This window comes from Taudactylus pleione, unplaced genomic scaffold, assembly GCF_031769625.1.
Source record: "Taudactylus pleione unplaced genomic scaffold, aTauple2 ptg000154l, whole genome shotgun sequence".
Taxonomy (NCBI): Eukaryota; Metazoa; Chordata; class Amphibia; order Anura; family Myobatrachidae; genus Taudactylus; species Taudactylus pleione.
Window position 1 is genome coordinate 30,704,177 of NW_028284556.1, and position 20,763 is coordinate 30,724,939.

General features: G+C 42.1%; 1 protein-coding gene across 1 annotated transcript in view; it reads left to right on the forward strand.

The window, feature by feature from the left end:
- The window catches only part of UTRN (utrophin), a 764,396-nt gene that overhangs the window by 101,052 nt on the left and 642,581 nt on the right, over positions 1 to 20,763 (forward strand). The window contains exons 4-8 of the mRNA XM_088474412.1: positions 3,637 to 3,729; positions 15,382 to 15,459; positions 16,221 to 16,313; positions 18,167 to 18,339; positions 20,074 to 20,189. Of these exons, the coding sequence (XP_088330538.1) occupies positions 3,637 to 3,729; positions 15,382 to 15,459; positions 16,221 to 16,313; positions 18,167 to 18,339; positions 20,074 to 20,189 (553 nt within the window). The remainder of the gene's footprint in view (positions 1 to 3,636; positions 3,730 to 15,381; positions 15,460 to 16,220; positions 16,314 to 18,166; positions 18,340 to 20,073; positions 20,190 to 20,763) is intronic.

Consider the following 20,763-nt stretch of genomic DNA (forward strand, 5'->3'; position numbering starts at 1 on the left):
AGCTGAAATTGCATTTGCGAATACAACTGCATCCACTTTTGGATCAGGCCCATAGTCTGAAAGATGGGAAGCAAGGAAAAAACAACTTAGAGCTCCACCTAAAATTTAAATTTCAGTTGGGGGGTAAATTTACTAAAGGTCGGTTTGCCGTCGGTTTTGGAACCGACAGAAATCGACTGCTAACAACGGCTTGTTACTGTCTAAAAAAAAATGCATATTTATCAACCGTAGGGTTTCAGCTTCATTTGAAACCCAATAGCGACGTCAGTTGGTTTTTTGCAGCTCTAAATGCTGATCTTTCAGTTCAAAACCAACGGCTTCTGTGATCTGTGCAGGCTTCATAGGGTTAAAAGCAATTGAAGAGTTAAAAAAAAAATGTGTGCGTCACCACCAAATCCATAACCAGCCCTGGACCTTTCAGCCTGCCATCATGTAAAACCCGCTCCAAACTGGTGTGCCCAGGGCTGTAAATCCTCAGAAGTTGGGACCCCAAAAATAAGTTGGGGTCCCCATACTGAGGCTCAATCAGCCCACTGACATGGTCTGTATGTACAGCATATGTACAGCGTTTCCCGAAATGACAGTTCCCACTGAGCGTCCGACTGTTAGCCAATCAGCGCTCTCCCCTAGACTAATATGACAGTGGCCTACATGGTAGCTGTTATTTTGAGGATAGCGCTGTAGATACTGTACAGTATGTCCGAATGGGATCTGGTCACAGAGTTTTACTGTTTTACCAAAATAAGCAGATTACTACAAGGAGACCGAGCACATCCTAGGAGTAGGTAAGTATGAAGTGTGTGTGTTTAATAAAGGGTTAACACAGTCGGTGTCTGTGTGCTGTCATTATTTTAATACTTTCTACACAGCAGGCCCTTGATGTCCAGGCATGCTGGCACTTGTGGTTTCACAACTGTCAGCATGCCGAGGCAGGCAGGCTGGGACTTGTAGTCCAACTGTAAAGAACAATATTATAATCTCTTTTTTACACCAATGACCCACCCACCGCCACCAAGGATGCAGGGAATAGCTCTGGGCCTTCAGAAGAGGGCTTGCAGATCCTCGGGAGGGAGGGAGAGTACTCTATTTTTGTAGGGGGGGGGGGGTTCCTACTTCAAATAATTTTTAGCCCTGGCCTTCCACTTTGGGTCTGGTTTTACATTATGACAGGGGGACATCACGCTGTGTGGCAGACCCTGCTATAGTGTAAGCCACCCGGATGGTTTGGCCTGGTGCTGATTATAGGGGGACCCCATGCCGGTTTTGACCACCATTTTCCTGTACCAGACCAGGCTGAAAGATCCACGGTTGGTTATGGATTTAAGGGGGCTCCATGCCATTTTTTTGTTTTTAACTCTGCTGGAACCTCCCTCGTTATGCACCTGGATGACGTTGTCACTAGATAAGCTTATTCCATACATTTGGGAACTGTGCTCCGGGTGATCACAGAGGGGAGGTAAAAGTGTCAAGTGCAGGGGATGTGTTGCCCTGATTTGCTCCACTATGGCCTCATGATGGCACAAATTGTGGTATCACTATCACACTGTGGGTTACGGGTTTATGATGATGCATTTCCCAGCGAATTGCATCAAGCTCCCATTCTGTCCTACTTTCCTAGGGAAGGGAGGAGGATCTGGGTAGGCTCCTGGCTCTCTCACGTTGCCAGGGGAATACCCAAATTTAGGGAATGTCACATTATAAGAAAGGAGGAAATATGACTTATTCACACACATAGGAAAATGGTTAAAAATGTATGAAAACTAAAACTTTAGACATACTTTAGCAGCACTATTTTAACAAGTTTTTCATGCGCTATTCGTGGAATGCACTCTTACCAATCCAATCTATTGCAGTGGAAGCACATGTAAATGCATGAGAATTAGGGCACGCTGCCTTCTCAAATTTCAAATGCAGTGTTAACTTTAGAAAGCCATTGTAGGAGGAGACCCTAAGAAAGCATTCACTTAGTTTTAACGCACTTACCAGGAGATAGAAGATGAAAACCACATTAATAGTATAAGTGTTGGCATGCATGCCTCCTACAGTACATTCATTTAGTAAATAGCACTTCTAAGTTCTATGCTAAAAATGCAACATTGACAGCAATATCAATACTTTCCCACAAGACCTGTTTTTTCTGTGTCTTATTATAGGAACACTTTAAGTTGAATGAAACACTAGGGGAAAGGGCATATATATACTTTAATGCAATGTATTATTAATAGCACGAAAATTGTCTGTATATCTGAGGAATACTCAAGTGAATCTTCTACAATCTCTTTTGGAGGACAAGCAAAAGTAGATGGTATTAAAAGCAATTTTGCCACAGATGCACTATATTGTCCCCATCTGTGCTGAATAATGTGTATGTTATTGTAGGTGATATGGTTTTACCAGAGCAGAACTACGGCTACTTTCATTTATTTGTAGCTGAGAGGAGTCTATTCACTAAGCCTCAGCTCCTAACTGTCAGTTTACAGGCTGTGTTTGAAAAATGACAGTTAGGAGCTGATTGGCTAGGACTTATCTTTCTCCACTTTTATCTCCATTGCTTTAAGCTGCACATAATGGGCCTGATTCCGAGTCACACGCAACGTTCAGTTGAGCAACTAATTGCAGCTGCGCACGCGCTACATGTTCTGAAAACCCCTGCAGTGCATGCGTTACACAGAGTGTACGCACAATGGTGCTATTGCGATTGGAACAGACGGTATCAGAAAAGTGGCGGAAAAGTGATGGGCGTTTCTGAGCTGTGGCTTGAAGTGAATGCAAACAAGTCCATCTCATGGGCATGTTATGGGAGTGTCGCGGGCATGTCAATGCAAGCAGCTGTGTTCGCAGACGCAGGCATAGGTGCTGTGGCCAGATGGAGAAACTGCACCTGCCATTGTGCTGGTGACATATTAGGATGCGCCAGTCCGTATTACAGGATGCACAGGCGCTAAAAGCCGGTGTCTCAGTCCTTGCACATTCGGCCGCACCGATGTACACAAGGTAAGGAGTTTGCATGCCATTTGCAAAAACTGGCAGACATGCGAACACCAATAGACGCTACTGTGTCGCTTTTGTGTGCGACTCAGTCCCACAATGCTCCCTAGGAATGTAGCTAAATATATGCTTAGCACAATATATATCTGAAAAGCACTTGATTTTGTTCCTACTTCCTAGGACGGTACAGTACAAGCTTTGTGGATTTGGGATTATAAGTGGTTACATAGTCTTTAAATAGCAATCTGTATTCATGGAAACATGGAATCATTTTGATAAACTTTTCATGTTAACAAAAAATAACTGGTGGGAAGCAAGGAAACATATTTCATATGTAACCTCAGATAGGAAAGTCCTACATTGCCAGACTGTTTTCTCGCTCTGCATTTGGTATTTTGTATGAAACTGAAGGGCAGTATAGCTTTCTGTTAACCAGTACTGTATATACTTTACAGACATTACTAATAGAGAAAGTCTACGTGTAACTCCTGCTGTTTTCATGAGCTTTTGCTAGTGACAGACGGAGCACCTGAGGATAATAGAAGTTGTGTACTGAAACAGTTTGCTGATTAGAATTATGTAGCATGTAATATATACAGGAATACCCTGTACCTGTTATGTGAACAGTTTCTTCCTCTTGTCCCATAGAATGAAAAACCGCCAGTGAAGGACCTGTTCATAGATCTTAAAGATGGAAGAAAACTCCTGGATTTGCTAGAGGGTCTCACTGGAACTTCTTTGGTCAGTACAAAATTGATTGAGCCTATAAATATTAATTTTTGTCTTCATTGTACTTCATCTACATGTATAGTTGTTTAGATACTCCGTTTTGGATTACTAGTGTTATACCCATTGGGTCACTCAAACAATATAGACCATTGCAGTTTCTCAAATCACAAATTTGGCTACAGCTCGGGAAAGTCATGGCCTATTCTTCCAGTGCATAGTCCTGGGCCTGATTCTGCAAGGATCGTAATTGCAAAGCTGCACGCAGGCTATAGAAATGATGTATGCACTCAGGCAGATTTGCAATTGCTATCCTTGCAGATATGGTAATGCAGCAGGAGGCATCACGCTTCCTGTGCATTACTTATCCGAGCTGCGTTCAACGCTGCACCCATGGGGTACCGCAGCCGGCCGCCGCAGTTTAGGGGAAGAGGCCAGGAAATCTCCTTCAGCCAATGGAGATCCTGGCTTCTTCCCTCCCCCGCAACGGCGGCAACACACCACAGTTTCAGGAAACGGAGGGCATCGCCGCCCCCTCCCCGCCCACAAACAGTAGCAGACTGTCAATCACTGACAATCTGCTGCCAGTTTGCATGCGGCCTCACAGACCCGTTCTGTACATGCACAGAACGGGTCTGGTGTCTTCGCAGATTCTCAAACATCCAGAATCTGCGTTCAGCAATGCACTAGCATGCACAGCTGAATCATGTCCTGTGTCGGAGAGCAGAATGTACTAAGAATCGCATTCATGATGCAGTACATCGTACCACTTATCGGGTAGAGCTGTTCATTGCAATAGCTAGATGCTAGGGGGTCTTCCAGATTTATTACCCAGAAGTCACTTTGCACACATGCAGAATGACGCACGCCGTGGGGGGGACCAAGGAGGGATCTAATTGGATCCCTTTCAGAAGAAACCCAATAAGAAGCCCATAGGCCATCAGCTCCAGGATTCAGGACCCAGCGGACAACCCCATGTCTGAATGCAGCTTGCAGATGGGGGGATACTGTGCAGGAAGGGAACACAGAAGTTGGACATCACCTTTAAGTGCATCTATTCATGAAGTGTTGCACAATTTAGATATGCTTTTATATGGCATTTCGTTCCGGTAGTATAATGTATTCTGTAATTGGGCATTTGATATGCAAATGATAAAAGATACAGTGGGAAGATGCTTTATAATCAGCATGATGTAATTCCCTACAATTTCCTACATGACAGTAAAGCACTTATTATGTCTAGAGGGAAATTTTATGTTCCATCAACAAGAAGGGCATAATGAATGTTAGATTAAATACAAAGTGCAGTATTGCTTACATAGTACATTCTTGTAAGAACATGACTGCTCATTGTTATAGATATAATGTTGCAGCAACAGATTTAACAGAATGTGTATTGCATTCTCAATGGCTAATTCACCTGACAGACTGCTACAGTGACAGTCATCAGAGTGAAAAGATGTTTACAGTACAGACAGTATACCAGTGGTCGCCAACCTTAATTGTGGTGTGAGCTACTCAAAACAAATTATACCTCCTGAAGAGCAACTAAAATTATAGAAAAAAAATCTGTCTAATAACCAAATAATTGATAATAAAAAATAAAAAAACAAAACATTAAGTAAGTAAAAAAGGGGGAAAATGATTATCAGAAAATGACTTTCAATGGAAAAGACTGCTTTATTTAATTGAATAAAGCATTTTTACCCCAGAAGCTATGGGTGATCATAATCCTGTGATAGAGATAGTGATCAGAGTATTGCTCCAATACAATCCTTCTTAAATAGGTTTCCACATACTTTGGCAAAACTATCACTGGGTGCAGCTGGAAAAGGCTACCCAGTAATACCAACAATAACTTACACTGTTATACCAACAATAACTTCTGCTGGCTTTGGGAGTTGCTTAATAGGAGAAGCCCTATCTATAGATAGGCTTTTCTCCCGATGATAAATAGACCCTCGTGTGGATTGTGTCTGTGCTTTACAGCAATACCCGTGTGTCAGCCATGCTCCATCTGCTGGGAGTAAAGTTAGGGGTTGCATTAATACTTTATCAGTAAGTTGTAGTGATAAGTGATTTTTGTTGTCACTACAATAAGCATAATTATCTCTACATTTTGTAATAAGGGGCCTAAACCTCATTTAGGCAGAGGGAGTGGGAGAGGATCCGAAACTCTACCATTAACGGTATATTTACTGAAGTGCGAGTTTATGGAAGTGGAAGTGATGCCCATTGAACAGGGAGGTATCTCCAAATCTCGGAGGCTGGTAAATCCCAAGTCTCTCGGATCTAGTTAAAAGAGTTTACACCAGATGAGGAGACCAGCTGGCTGACACGCGTACCCCAGCCTGTGTCCAAAGGTGGGAGATGGAGGAGTTCATCCCTGGGGGAAATCAGGGTTATGAAAAAGCGGTGTCATAGGAGAGAGTGAAGAAGAAACACAAAAGTATTTTCCTTAAAGATTCCCAAAGAGTCAGGGTCGTGCCTATAGTGCGGTAGGTAACAGAGGGAATGGTCGGTAACCATGCTGACAGTCCAAGACATATGGAAAGTCTGTGATTATCAAGCATCACCTACTGTCTGTTCGACTCCGGTCGCTGAGAATATGCTATAAATGAGTGTACGTTATCCATTCTCATCCATAATATATTCGGTGTATGTTAGCCTTCATCCATAAGTCATTCATATTTTTGCTTTTCCATTTTATATTAATTTTGTTGTGCTGTAGTTTTTAGATCTGTGTAAAACAAGTAGTTGCAATACAGGTAGTTGGTTCCATAAATATTTGCCTTTATTATGAAACCGAGGGCCCCTTTACATTGGGAAATATTGTTACTTTTATTTACCTCTCCTGTTCAAGTTTGTGAAAGTTTTCTACCCTAGCGAGACTCAAATAAAGTTTACAGAGAAAGTCTCCAGCCTGTTAGGTTTGTAAAGGTTCTTTGTGTTAAATATCTTTTTCATGTAAGCATTCCTTTCTCTTACTGTATGTATATTATATTTGTGTAGGAAAGTGAGCAAGAATGCTATTAAAAGCTTATTATAACAATACTCTCATGACACAACAAATCTAAACCATATCTGAGCATTTAAACATTTGATTTTTGCAAAAAATAGTAGATATCCAATTTTTTATCCCCTCTTGAATTACACTAGCCAGCAGAGAAAGGCTTCTAGGGCTATGGAAATTACATTTCTCAGGACAGCCCTTATTCTTGTGTCCTGAAAGGGCCAGTGTTTGCCAATTTGAGAACATAACTGGGCAGGTTCCTGGACACATTAGGGAATTTATTTATATGTCATTGGAAAGTAAACTGAAATTAATGGTTACCCACTTTCATTAGTAACCACAAATAATTTTAGCATCATGTTTACATCATTCCCAGTCCACGATTTTTATTTTCTTTACAAAGAAAAATGATCTCTATAGCATATGAGAGGAACAGTCATTTATTTGCATTAAAACATTGTAATGTGCTAGAATAATACATTTGTATTGACAGAACCGGCTGCACAGGAAAGGTGATCTTTACTTTTAGGATCTAATATTTATGTGTTTCAGTTCGGTAATAATAATGTTGCTATAAATTTGTTTTCATTTTCCTGACTCCCTATAATTTGTCCCAAATTAAATTTGGAAATGAAAGTTACTACGCAAATAAGCTGGACCTATGTGTTTCTGCAACTTTTCTATAAAGTCAGTTAAGGCCTGTTTTAAAGGGGAAGCAATCGGGAAGCCGACTGCCTAAATACCGGCAGCCAGCTTCCCGACTGTCTTATCCCGGCATGGGTGAAATGCTGGGCGTCTAGATGTAGACGCCCGCATTTCCCCGACGCCGGGAGACCGGCGCCCGGCATCACGATCGTAGTGATGCCGGGCGCCGCGAGCGGACAGCCGCAGGGGGGGTTAGGTTTAGGGCTCCCGGGGGGGACTTAGGGTTAGGCACCCCCCCCGGGAGGGTTAGGGTTAGGCTAGGGGGAGGGAGGGTTAGGGATAGGCACCCCCGGGGGGGACTTAGGGTTAGGCACCCCTCGGGGGACTTAGGTTTAGGCAGCGGGGAAGGGGGTGGTTAGGGTTAGGCACTTAGAGGGGGGATTAGGGTTAGGCACTTGGGGAGGAAGTTAGTGTTAGGCATCCCTAAGGAGCGTTAGGGTTAGGGGGGTTAGGTTAGTCTATACTTACCTATCCACGATCAGGATTTCCAGCGCTGTCGGGCTTCCGCTGCTTCGAACTGTCCTCCTGTCGGGCTGCCGGTTACGGGAATCGAACCGCCGGCCATGCGGCCGGCGGTATATCATACCCGTTCCGTTTTAAAGATATGCATTCATAATGTCGACAGACAATTTTTGCTGATTTTAGGGTTGTGGTTAGGGTTAAGCTGCGGTTAGAGTGAGGTTTAGGGTTAGTTAATCAGTCTATAGCTGGGGTTCCCAACCACGGTCCTCAAGGCACACTAACAGTCCAGGTTTTAAGGATAACCGTACATAAGCACAGGTGACTTAATTAGTACCTCAGTTATTTTGATTTAACCATCTGTGCTCAACCACGGATATCACTAAAACCAGGACTGTTAGTGTGCCTTGAGGACCGAGGTTGGGAATCACTGGTCTATAGGAAACTGCATTGTCAACATACCGACTGTCAACATTCACAATGTTGTCATTTTGGCAATGTTGACATTCTGCATGCCGACACTAAGAACATGTCGACATTTTGTACCACACCCTTTTTAAAGATAACAAAATCACATGGATGCTTTTTCTAGTTGGACTTTAGAACAGATTAGGGCTCCTGCCGAGAAACCCACTCCACCATCACTACTATGGGCACAGGAGCCCCCTATCTTATCCAGTGGAGTGCACATGGCCGTAAGTGTGAGAGCTGTGTAGAGGGAGAGCTGTGTAGAGGGCCTTATTTGTTAATTACCCATATAAAATATGTGTAGTTGTAGTAATTCTTCTATTATGTAATTCTGGTCTGTTCCATCACTGCCCAATTCCACCTCTGCAACTGTACATAACTTTGAAACATCCAGGTAACATAAAGAATTAACAGTAAAGGCCACTTCATGCTTTAAAAAAAAAAATACTTTAAACTATTTATAGGATATTTTTTATCTCACACTGGCTCACTGATACATACTCAATACTGCCTTTGTGGATTTTACCTTTATCAACGCATTTAGGTGTTTCTTTTTGATGGTTGCATAGGTTTCATATCCTGAAGTACCACAATTTCTTATCAAATATATACCCTATACCAGGGCCGTTTTAACCCATGGTCAGGCCCCTAGGCTTTCGGGTATTTCGGGCCCCCTTTGGCACCTCAATCTTTCACCTCACTACAGGTGATAGCCTGACCCCGGTATGGTAGGTACTAGACCTCAGTACATAGCCCTATATCCATTTTGAGGGTTTTCTGAAGAATCCCTTTATTAGCGTACTTTTCAATGTGAGTGTCTAGAAAAGGGTCAAACTGGAACAGCAACTCCAACGTGCCCAAAAAGTTACCGTTGGTTGAGGACCCAGTCACCTGGTCGTTTCCACTAAAAGCTAATCCATGTTCTGCTAGAAACTTGATGGTTCCAACAACTTGCTGAAGGACAACTCACATATAACCTTGTTCAGCTTGACATTGATTAACCAGGAGGGTGTCACGGCCAGGGTATTTCAGCATGGCGCTAGGCGGGTGTTACCTGTGAGGTCGTTGTGGCACGGGCTGTCTGGTGGCGGAGCTGGTGTCTGGCGGGGGGCTTTGGCTGCGCGCGTTGTTGTGCGGCCCTGTTGTCACTCTGCGCTGGTGAGGCCTGGCGGTGTCTCCGTTCCGTTTGGCATGGGCGCCGCCATCTTGCCTTCTGGCCATGTGATGCGGCTGGCCAATCCTGGTGAGTCACATGTTCCCTCCGGCCAGTAACAGCACGGCATGGGGTATTTAGGAAGGGTCAGTGCCTTCCTTCTTTGCCAGTGCAACGTGTATCTCAGCCTAGCTGAGAGGGAGTTCTCTGTGCTTTCCTGTTCCTGTGAATTCGCTGCCTGCCAGTCTGCCTGTCAGCTCCTAGCTCCCACTGGACTACCCCGCTTCCTCCATCACCCTTGCCCATACCTGAGTGCCTGAGCCTACTGACATCCTGCGCTTCAGTTCACTACCTGCAAACCTGGCTTGATTATTTTCAGTTCACTACCTGCAAACCTGGCTTGATTATTTTCAGTTTCACTACCTGCACACCTTGACAGCTCTAATTGTTTCTACTTGGACATTAACCCTTTTGCTCCCACCACAGAACTCTTGTGTACATTTATATATTCCTGGACTTTTATTTACTGCCACATTATATGTCTACTCAAGCACTTATTAAAAATCCTAGTTTTATTTTCAAATCTGCTTCTGTGCTCGCTCCTGCTACCACCCCGGGTCCACAAACAACCCAGAACATAACAGAGGGTATTTACATGGCTAAATTCTTTTGTTCTGTGGCAAAAGGTGATTAGTAGCTTCTCTGTGGGCCTTGCTGGTTTCATGTGCTGACATTCATTGTGCTGCATTTTTAAAATCAGAATAACCATTTGCTGCAAAGGCATTATCATCTGATGAAAATAGTTTACACTGAAAACAAAATGCCTTACCTTTGTTTGGTGAATAGCACAGCCAGTTTCTATTCTTCATCTCTCCATTTGGCAGGCAACAGTAAAACATGAAATTGCAAAAATATCTCTTTTGCCTTCCATCCACTTGAATTGAGTTTATGATGGTAACATTTTCATTGCGGCACTCCCTTTCCTAGACCAGTAATTCCGCATATCCTCGGTTACAGTTGGCTACTACCCAAGATCACATTCCATGGTAGAGTCACAAAGTGGATCCACCAGTGTGCATTTTCCTGACTAGGCAGTCTTGTGTCAAGTTGCTTGAGTCTTTCGATTTCGAACATTGGTTATGGTTCATGAACAACTTTGTCTTCATGCAAAGAGCATTTGTCTTTAAGATCAGTGTCCTTCTCCATGTCAAATTCACAGCAGACATTTACGAAGCAGAGCTTATGTCATCATTTACACTTTCAGTATTCACCAATACCCAGTTGAAATAAAGTCTGCTGACCTCTTTTCTCTCAGCACAGTTGTTCTTCCTTTTCTTTTCTCTTTTGTAATCCTGATTAGTGCTTGTACATGTTGGCTGCCATTTGTTATTTTTAAAAATGTAGAAATAGGAAGGTTGAGTATTCTTGAAATTATTTCCCTTTCTATGATTCTATATCTACCGCAGACTTTGCCTGGACATTGTGGCCCTGATTCAGAGCCACACGCTCTGACAGAGCGCTTGCTCTGAATCAGGGCCGTTCTTATCTTTTTTAAGAGCGGCCTCCTGGCCGATCGCATAGCTGTGGGTGACCACCCACAGCTATAGCGAGTGGCCAAAAAGATGGTCGCCATGGTCAAGACCATCGCGACCATTGGGCTTGCGACGAGACCCTTGTGGTAGGGTCTCGTGGCCGCAAGCCCTGGAGTGCTTTCGGCTCTATCAGAGCCGGAAGCTCTCCCACTGACATCACTTGTGATGTCAGTGGGGCCGGCTCCAGACGGTAGGTGTTCCCATGGGAATGCCTCCGTCTGGGCAGCCACGCCCCCGGCATGGCCACCCCATCGACAGCACGCCCCCTTTGTAGCGAGACTCGGAGCGACGGCTTGGCCGTCGCTATCCGGGTCTCGCGCATGCGCATGACAGAGCCGGCTCCTTCATGCGCACTGGGCTAACATCGACCCGCTTGCGAGCGCTCAGAGAGACTGTGAGGGGAGGTGGTAGGCCCTGCTTGAGGCTAGACCTGACATTTAGGCAAAAAGATAGAGGAGGATGGTGTCTCCCTAATATTCAGGGATACTATCAGGCCTGTCTTCTTAATAGAGTTTTAGAATGGTCTAGTGCAGACACATCCAAACAATGGATGCAGATTGAGAACCAAGCATTAACTGTCCCCATTTATATTACTCCATGGCTCCCCGCCCTCCATAATATCTCCCATCTTGATATAGGGTCCACCTTTGTTGGAAAACCCTAAGAAAGTACCCCTCATTATCCTCATTAGCTTCCTCCTATATATCGGTTCTATTTAATGACCAATTCCTTCCTGGCACTGACATTGGAGCTTTTAAATCATGGTATGATGTGGGGCTTTTCCGTGTTGAACAGCTGGCGAGTGAGGGCAAAATTGTCTCCTTCAATGATCTATGTGATAAGTGGAACTTACCACCGGGAGAGAATTGGCGCTATTTACAGGTTCACCATTTCCTACAATCTCTCGGTCCTCCCAGGGCCATGTTTTTGGCTCCTACACCTTTTGAACAATTATGTGCCAGTTCTGCCACTCCGACACATGCCATTTCTTTGACCTATATTCTCCTGTCGGTAGATACTAGCTTAACCATCCCTTATTTCACTAAAATTTGGGACCATGAGATTGGTGAGGAATTGAGTGAAGACAAATGGGAATAAATATTCCAATTATCCCATGCCTGTTCCAATGTTTGCATTGTAGAGACCCAATACAAGTTGCTGTTCCGTTTCTAAGATGGCGATTGGTGTGCCTAATCTATACTGGAGCTGTTCCAACGGCCCAGGTGACCCGCTTCACATTTGGAGCCATTGTCCTATACTTCAAAGAGATGTTCAACCTTTCTGCTAAAATTCTGGGGGAGTCGTTTGATTTATAATACAGAGGTTGTTGGCGAGATAAGCTGGCTCCTTTAGGGTGTTCTACTGTCTATATTCCAAATAGTGGTGGTATCTCCCTGTGGCGTGTCTGCAGTGTAGTGTTTACTGATAGTGCAGTCACATACTGGGAATGGGATGCATAAGACGACCCTTACTGGGGGGGCCTCTTCCCGTATATCTCCCTCACCCTGAAGGTTGTCGTCAGGGTTTTGGATGTCCTTGTGTGTGTGTCATGGTGGCGTCCCCGCACTATGCACTTACCAGTAGGCTAGACAGAAAAATGTGAATTGCGCTTATCAATCAGCAGCTGTAAGAGGAGAGTGTTAAACTCCTCAAATATATCATATATAACCACAACAAGAAACAGCACTTGTGGAACTTTCGTAATACTTTATAGTTACGTATCATAAACACATGGCTTTTAAAAAAAAACTATTTATTAAAAACATATATAAAATCATGAACAATCAGTATAGGTAGTATAGTGTGCAAATGAGATATAGCAGCTTACGGGACTTGCCCCACAACACTAATATGAGTCACTGAGTCCAGCAGCAATAGTGAAAACCCGTTTATATTTCCCAGTAAAATAGAGTTCAACGTTACCAAGTAGGCACTGAAGCAAGAAATCCTTGCATTTGATGCAGTCCTTTAACTTGGATTAGTCTTTTGAAGAAAACTTGACTCCAAATTCCTGGTTCGGGAAGCTGTATTAATAGTCCTCCAACTGCTCTGGTATGTGGGGGGTCCGATTAGGCAAAGCTCAATGCGTTTCTGTGGAGAAGTTGCCCGCACCATCGTTAGGAGCAAATGATTAATTTGCTCCTGACGAAGGTGCTGGCAACTACCGCACAGAAACTCGGACCCCCCACATACCAGAGCACTTGGAGGACTATTAATACAGCTTCCCGGACCAGGAATTTGGAGTCAAGTTTTCTTCAAAAGACTAATCCAAGTTAAAGGACTACATCAAATGCAAGGATTTCTTGCTTCAGTGCCTACTTGGTAATGTTGAACTCTATTTTACTGGGAAATATAACCGGGTTTTCACTATTGCTGCTGGACTCAGTGACTCATATTAGTGTTGTGGGGCAAGTCCCACAAGCTGCTATATCTCATTTGCACACTATACTACCTATACTTATTGTTCATGATTTTATATATGTTTTTAATAAATTGATTTTTTTTTTACCAAGCCATGTGTTTATGATACTTACCAGTAGGCTGCAGCATCCGTTCTGGTGTGTGCACTCCGGATCTTCAATCTAGTTGGCTCCACTCCTATGCTGGGCTATCCTTGCTCTGTACGCGGTGGTGGTTCTCTAGTGGGCTGCCGGAATCCCCACAAGTCCTGCGGAATCTCCTGTCCCTGTGTGTGATGGGGTCTGGAGGAGAGAGAACTTCCTCCAGGTAGCGGCAGTGAGAGCAGCTGTGATGTCGGTGGTCATGTGTCCTCTCATGGAGATGTAACCACCCTGACTCTAGTGCGCTATTGGTCCACTGTCCCCCCCCTTCATCATCTCATCTCAAAACAAACCTCAGCTAACTATGAGCGTGCCTAGTCAGCCTTACCTTATACCTCCCTACCCTGTACTAGTGAATGTAATACATCCATACCCTGTACTAGTCAATGTATTGAGGACACCTCTTGTGCACACAAGGTTAACAACTTAATATCCCCAGTGTAATAAACTAAGTCCTTTTGTCATAAGAAGCACATTTTGAGTCTTTGTATAAATAATTGATTAATACTAGTTAGCTTTAATCTCACAATTTCCTTATCATACCTGTGCACTCCAAATGACATAAAAGACATTTCCTGCCCCCCATCCTCTTAAGTTTTTTTTTTTTTTTTTACTAAATGCTGTCTGCAGTATGATGAGGATCTTGGCTGATTGCATCTAAATATTTGGCCCAGCATTTTGCATTGTATTCTGAGCATATGAAAGTGTTTTAGATGTAAATAAAATGTCCCTAAAGGTTTCAAACTACAAAAATTGGAAATACATGAGGATGTAAGCTATATCTGAAAGTGTGCAGTTGCAAAAGCAGTTTGGTACCACCCTTCTGATTGACGTCTCAGGAAAGTAATTTGCAGGTTGAAATGTAATAAAATCAGGAAGTCTCTGAAGGTCATTTGTGAAGTGCAAAACAGCAGCATAAATGCAGCTGTGCTCCTCACTTGGTGCAGGGTTGTCTAGACTTAAAACAGCATATAGGATTTGGACAAAGTGATGGTAGTTAAGTACGTGGTGGGGGAACATGTACTCCTCGTTGTGTAGAGCAGTATAGAAAAGTAATGTCATTTTGTAGAGTGAGATTATTGTAATATAATAAGGTGGTGAAGGTATATTATCACTGCATCAGCTCAGAGCAGGCTGAGATTGGGTGTCATCCCATGCTTTTATTGAGACAGAATAGTGGATGGTCTAGAAAATAATAATAATTATTGTAACAAATAATAACTGGACAGCATTTCCCAAATCCTCAAATGGCCCTTGTGCAAAACCATCTGGGCTTGTTTTCACAATAATAGGGATACCAACTGTGTGCGTTGAAAATCAGACCCATACTGGTGTTGGCAGGTACAAAACAACATTATACCAAGCCCTCTCAGATGCACCAAGCACCTTGATGAAAAGCTTTAAACCTCTTTGTGTTCCCCCAGTTTTTTAGGGACTGACAAGAGTGGGATCCGTGTAATTACAACTCACCCTCACCAGCTAGTCAATCAGAAATATGTATCCACGTTTGCCATTTAGAATAGACTGCTTAGCTGTCAGCCAATCACAAGTGTCCAATAAAGGTAAAATGCTTGCGATTTTCTGGTTTGTGAAGTGGAGTTCAAAGTATCCTTACTATAATCAAAGTGTTTCATGAGGATTGTGGGGAGTCTTTTGGCGGATTTTGGATGGGGGGCATGCACATTTTCTGAAAAAAAATTATTATTAATTTTTCAGCCCAAGGAACGTGGATCTACAAGAGTTCATGCTTTACATAACGTCAATAGAGTACTCCAAATTTTGCATCAAAATAACGTAAGTTTTGACAGTTGTATCTAGTTTGAGGTTTAATCATGACTGTTTCTGTTATTAAGAGCATCTATTTTGAAATAATTATGTTGTTTTTTTTATCCTTATTAAAATGTTGAAAGCACAGGTTAAAGAAAACCATTAAAAAATGTTTATTAGCATTATTTGTGCCTACATGCTTATGTAGAGCATTTAATATGGGTTGGGTACAGGATCCTGGCAGTCAGGATGTTGGTGGTCAGAATACCGACAGCGGCATCCAGACAGTCAGAATTCTGACTACTGAAGATAAGTAGCCTAACCCCTTATCCTCCCGCTAACCCTAACCCACCTTTCTTTCAGCCTAACCCTACCCCCCCCTGCAACCTAACCCTAACCCTCCCTACCGTGCAACCTAACCATATCCCCCCACCCTCCTGCAGCCTAACCCTAACCTTCCACCTAGTGCATAACCCTAAACCTAACCCTTCCCCTTACTCTAATACTTACCATTGGGATGCTGGCACTGGGATTCCGACTGCTGTCGGGATTCCGGCACCAGTGGTCTGAGCTCTGGCATTCCGACCACCAGGATACTGACTACATCCTTTTAATACATATTGTTGCATGTGTTGTGATGATTTTTGCATCTTTAGTTTAATCTTTTATTTGTCTTTATTCCAAAATGTTTTCATTGCCATGTTTTTATTACTAAAGGTTCACTACTTCATAAGTCATATTGTACTATACATTTTACTTATATTAACATACATGTGTACATTTTTCAGGTGGAGTTGGTGAACATAGGTGGCACAGATATTGTTGATGGAAATCACAAGCTTACCCTTGGCTTGATATGGAGCATTATCCTCCATTGGCAGGTACACACAACTCACCTTTGACAGAATTATTTTTATTAATAGGAAAGACTAGCAATGTTGCTGCCTGACCCAATACTTGAATCGCACTCAAAGTTAAGCAGCAAAGACTCAATTTTGGCATTTCCAAATGTATTCCCTCACTTCTGGAATGCTTAAAAGGAAATTTCAGCTAATATAACCAATTAGTACGATTAATTTAAGCATATGAACTAATCTGTGACATTTATGTACTAACATTGCTCAAAGCTGCAAATGTACAGTAGCAACCAATCAGATATTGGCTTTTGTCTGTATCAGGCAAGTTTGACAATGAAAGGAAATAGCTGATTGGTTGCTATACATCCAGAGTTATAGCATTTGCGCACATCACCAAGGATTTAATTGCAGTGCTAAAGTAATTTTGAGTGAGTGAAAAATTGAACGCTCTTGTTTTTATGTACTTTGCACATATTTTCATTGTTATCTTATGCAAATTAATTGTACCCATATCTTTGTACCAGTTAGTAAGGCTAATCTTATAAAGGGATAACTGTTTAATGTGTTAAGTGTGGTCATTCTTTGACAATATCGATTTTATGTATTTTGGACTTGACATTTGTTATATTTTGTTAGCATTTGTCACATTTATACAAGGAAACTGGAAATTATGAGGTACATTTAATTTGAACTATGTGGGAGTGGCTTAATTAGCCATGAGGTTAATTAAAAGATTCTGGTGTTAGGTTTATGTGGAAAAATCAAAAAGGTCATAGCTACTCCACTTCTCACAATAGGCCCTTGCACATTTTCAGCACCAGGCCCATGTGGCCCTAAATTCGTCTTTGACTACGGAACTTTGCAGTAATTGAATTGGCCCCAAGTGGTTGGATTTAGATGACTTTTTACATCTAGCTTTCTCATGGTCGCTTGTATTGAAATGACCATGGACACAACAGAATAGAAATGATCTTGAGCAGTCATGTACAGACCAGCACCTGGATTTGTTCAGCTTTTTGTATTATTGTTGTATTGCATAATTTCTGATTATTGCTTTATATTCTAAGTTTCATATAAGTAGAGATGAATATGTGGGACCCAATGTGCCCCAGCAATCCGCAACGTAAAGCGTTTGTGCTCTTATCTTAAACTTGACTTTCCTCTTTAATTGTGTACAAGTGGATCTGATTGTTTGCTATCTTGTTTCTGGACATAGCAGATTACAGCCTTTTCCCAGATGTATTTTATGTACTTGTCTCTTCATCTCTTTACTTCTGAACCAAACTTTTCTTCTTAATAATTTTGTCACTAGGTAGTTATCTTATTTCCATCTGTTGGTCTCACTGTGACATGTACTCCTTGAGTCAAGCTATTTCATCTAAGAGGTATAATGGAGATATAATATTTCTAAATGTCGTCTGACATCTCAGAACAAAAGCACAACCTTTTATTGTATAGTCTGCAACTTAAAAGCCTTTACACTTTAAAGGAAGCAGTGGGAACATGTTAAAATATCTCATTATAACCTCTTTCAATCAGGTACAGAAGTCACACTAAATTTCAAAGCGTGCTGCAAAAAGAGGTTGTGGATGAGGACAGAATAGTAAAAAATAAATGAGGAGTTCATCATAGATAGATCTGCCTCCTGTTAAAGTTCAGCCATCGTATAAACAGCAGGCTGACCTATAGGAGAAATCAAAGAGTGTCCGTATAATGTTCTAAATAAGAAACTTCAAATATTTTTTTTTTCTTTTTTAATTCTGGCAATTCATTTATTTTAACGATTCAGTAGAAGTCCACACTTTGAAGTACCAATAGACAGCAGGTAGTTGTTCCAATATTGTTCTTTCTAACCACATTTACTGTCCATTTGCCAGGTGAAAGATGTCATGAAGGCAATTATGTCTGACTTACAGCAGACGAACAGTGACAAGATCCTTTTGAGCTGGGTCAGGCAGTCAACGAGACCATATAACCAAGTCAATGTGCTAAATTTCACTACCAGTTGGACAGATGGCCTTGCTTTCAATGCTCTTCTGCATAGGCACAAGTAGGTAACACTTTTAAAGGTTATATTTTTATCACCTCTCTCGCTGTAATTCAGTCACATTGTTGTCCCTTACTCTATACCACATATCCCATTTCCTCCAAAAGTGCGGCTAACATTGGTGAAAGCAAAATGATCATCCTGGCATTTTGTGTATACTAGTAAATGGACCCTTCATATGCCGGGTTATGCCCCGCCCCCTTTGTCCTGTTATACTTCCTGTGCTTATTAAATAAAGCTTTTTTGATTTCTCATGTATTGCTCCCCCATTTACTCTTTCTGCATTAATATATATAGCCATATAAAGCTTTGTATAACCAGAGGTGTAGCATGGAACTAATTACTTTATACATATTAATTACAGATTAGTTTGTTGTATTAGTTGTATTAAAATGACAAATTGCAGTGTCTTTCCCTTTTCTAAGTTGGCTAGGAAAGCTGGCAAAGTAAGTGTATCATGGAAATTGTAACCCACTGAGTGCCCTTGTGGATTAACTTTGAGAAGTGAGAGACCATTTTCTGTTTCAACTCGCATTGTATTTCTTGTGGTTGCGTACAAAACCAGCTGGTTCGCACTAAGGCATCAATCCTATTTCATGCGAAGATTGTGAGTTTCTGTTGCAATGATGTTAAAACTCCGGCAACGGCACCGCACCTCGCACCCTTCTCGGCCTGCTCCGAGCCCGAATTCACTTAAATTTTGCTTTGAGTCCTATGGGGCTGTGAGCACTTTTAAGCGAATCCGGGCTGCCATCAAGTGCGCCCGTTGTCGCAAGTACATCGCAAGTAATTGGATTGACCCCTTAAAGGTCAATTTCAATTGATTTAATTCGATTTCAAAGCGATCTAAATCGATGTTGCGTTTCTGGGGCTAAATCACACATTTACGAACACTTAAAACACTAAATCAAAAATTGTCTGTTAATGTCATTTTGCCCCAGAAACACAACATTAATTTACATCGATTTAAAATCGACCTTTAGTAAATTTACCCCTAAGAATTCACCCTTGTTATCCCAATTGTCTTATAAGTCATGATAAGTCTTATCCCTGTCTTATAAGTCATGATCTGCAGTATCCCTGACATTTTTTAATTTCAGCAGGTGCAGCATTATGAGGCAGGTGCTGTACAGCTGCATTTTGATGCAAACATATGTAATAGAAAGTATCCTTTTGTCTAATCAGTTATAAAAAAAATGCTATTTAGTAATGAAAATATCTATTGTAGTGTCATCTATGTTCCAATAAAACCTAAATTACGTTTAATGTTGTTATAGTAATAAGAAAGAAAATGCAATTTACCTTAGAGATGCCTCGCAATATGCATGTTTGTTTATTATTTATTTATTAGATGCAAATCGTAAGTAGTTGACGCCAGAAACATGTATTACCGTCATAGGCATTTGCTCAGCTGACATATAAGTACAGTAGTTACCTGTCTATTGTTTACAGTACCAAGTGAACTAAAAACAGTCATATTGCTCCAGAGCTGACAATTTACAACTGTATAGCAAATTTTCTATAGTAATCCATCCGTTCCAAATTTAGAATTGTATGTAAAATGTACTGCCAGGAAACGAACAGCTGCCATTAATAGTAAAAAGCTTATTCTCTCAGTTCCATGTGGTGTAAATAACTTTAAGTACAGTGAGTTAAATAACTATTATTTTTAACCAGCAATCTGTTCTCTTCCTCTCTGTGATTAATGGAACATATTCTGGATCTGTTTCATTTCAGACCAGATCTGTTTAGCTGGGAAGAAGTTACTAAACTCTCCCCACTTGAGAGGCTCGATCATGCTTTCCTCATTGCAAAAAAACATTTGGGAATTGAAAAACTGCTTGACCCAGAAGGTAACGTCACCATTTTTTACATTCCGAGTATTTTAGTACTGTGTGTGATCCAGAGTTGTACGCTGATATTATTGTTTGGACACAGCAGCGATGCGAATATATGGTAATGCTGCAGGAGGCGTCTCATGAAAAAAACGCATCCTTTTGGCATTGCAGATCCGAGTGCTGAGTCCGAGGATGCAGCATGGGATCACCGGCCGCGATGGTCGCAGCCATTGGCCATCTGAGTAAGCCTAAGATTACTCAGAATGGGTGGCGGAATTCCTCTGCCGGGGCCTGTAAATCTGCATTGGAAGGCGCAGACCGTGGCCTCAGCATGTCTACAAAAAGGGGGCGATATATCCCCATTTTGTAATATGACCCTGTGGGCCGACCCTACCCGCCCCCGAATGGCTGCAGCATGTCAATCAAGCTGTGGCTTAGGGGGCACTGTTGCAACGATGCAGGTCCTGTTCTGCACATGCACAGTCCTCCCATCATTGTAGTTATACGAAACGTGGAACTATCGGGATTGCATACAACTATGAATCAGACCCTGTATTGCAATGTGTCAGCAACTTTTTCCTATTGACTC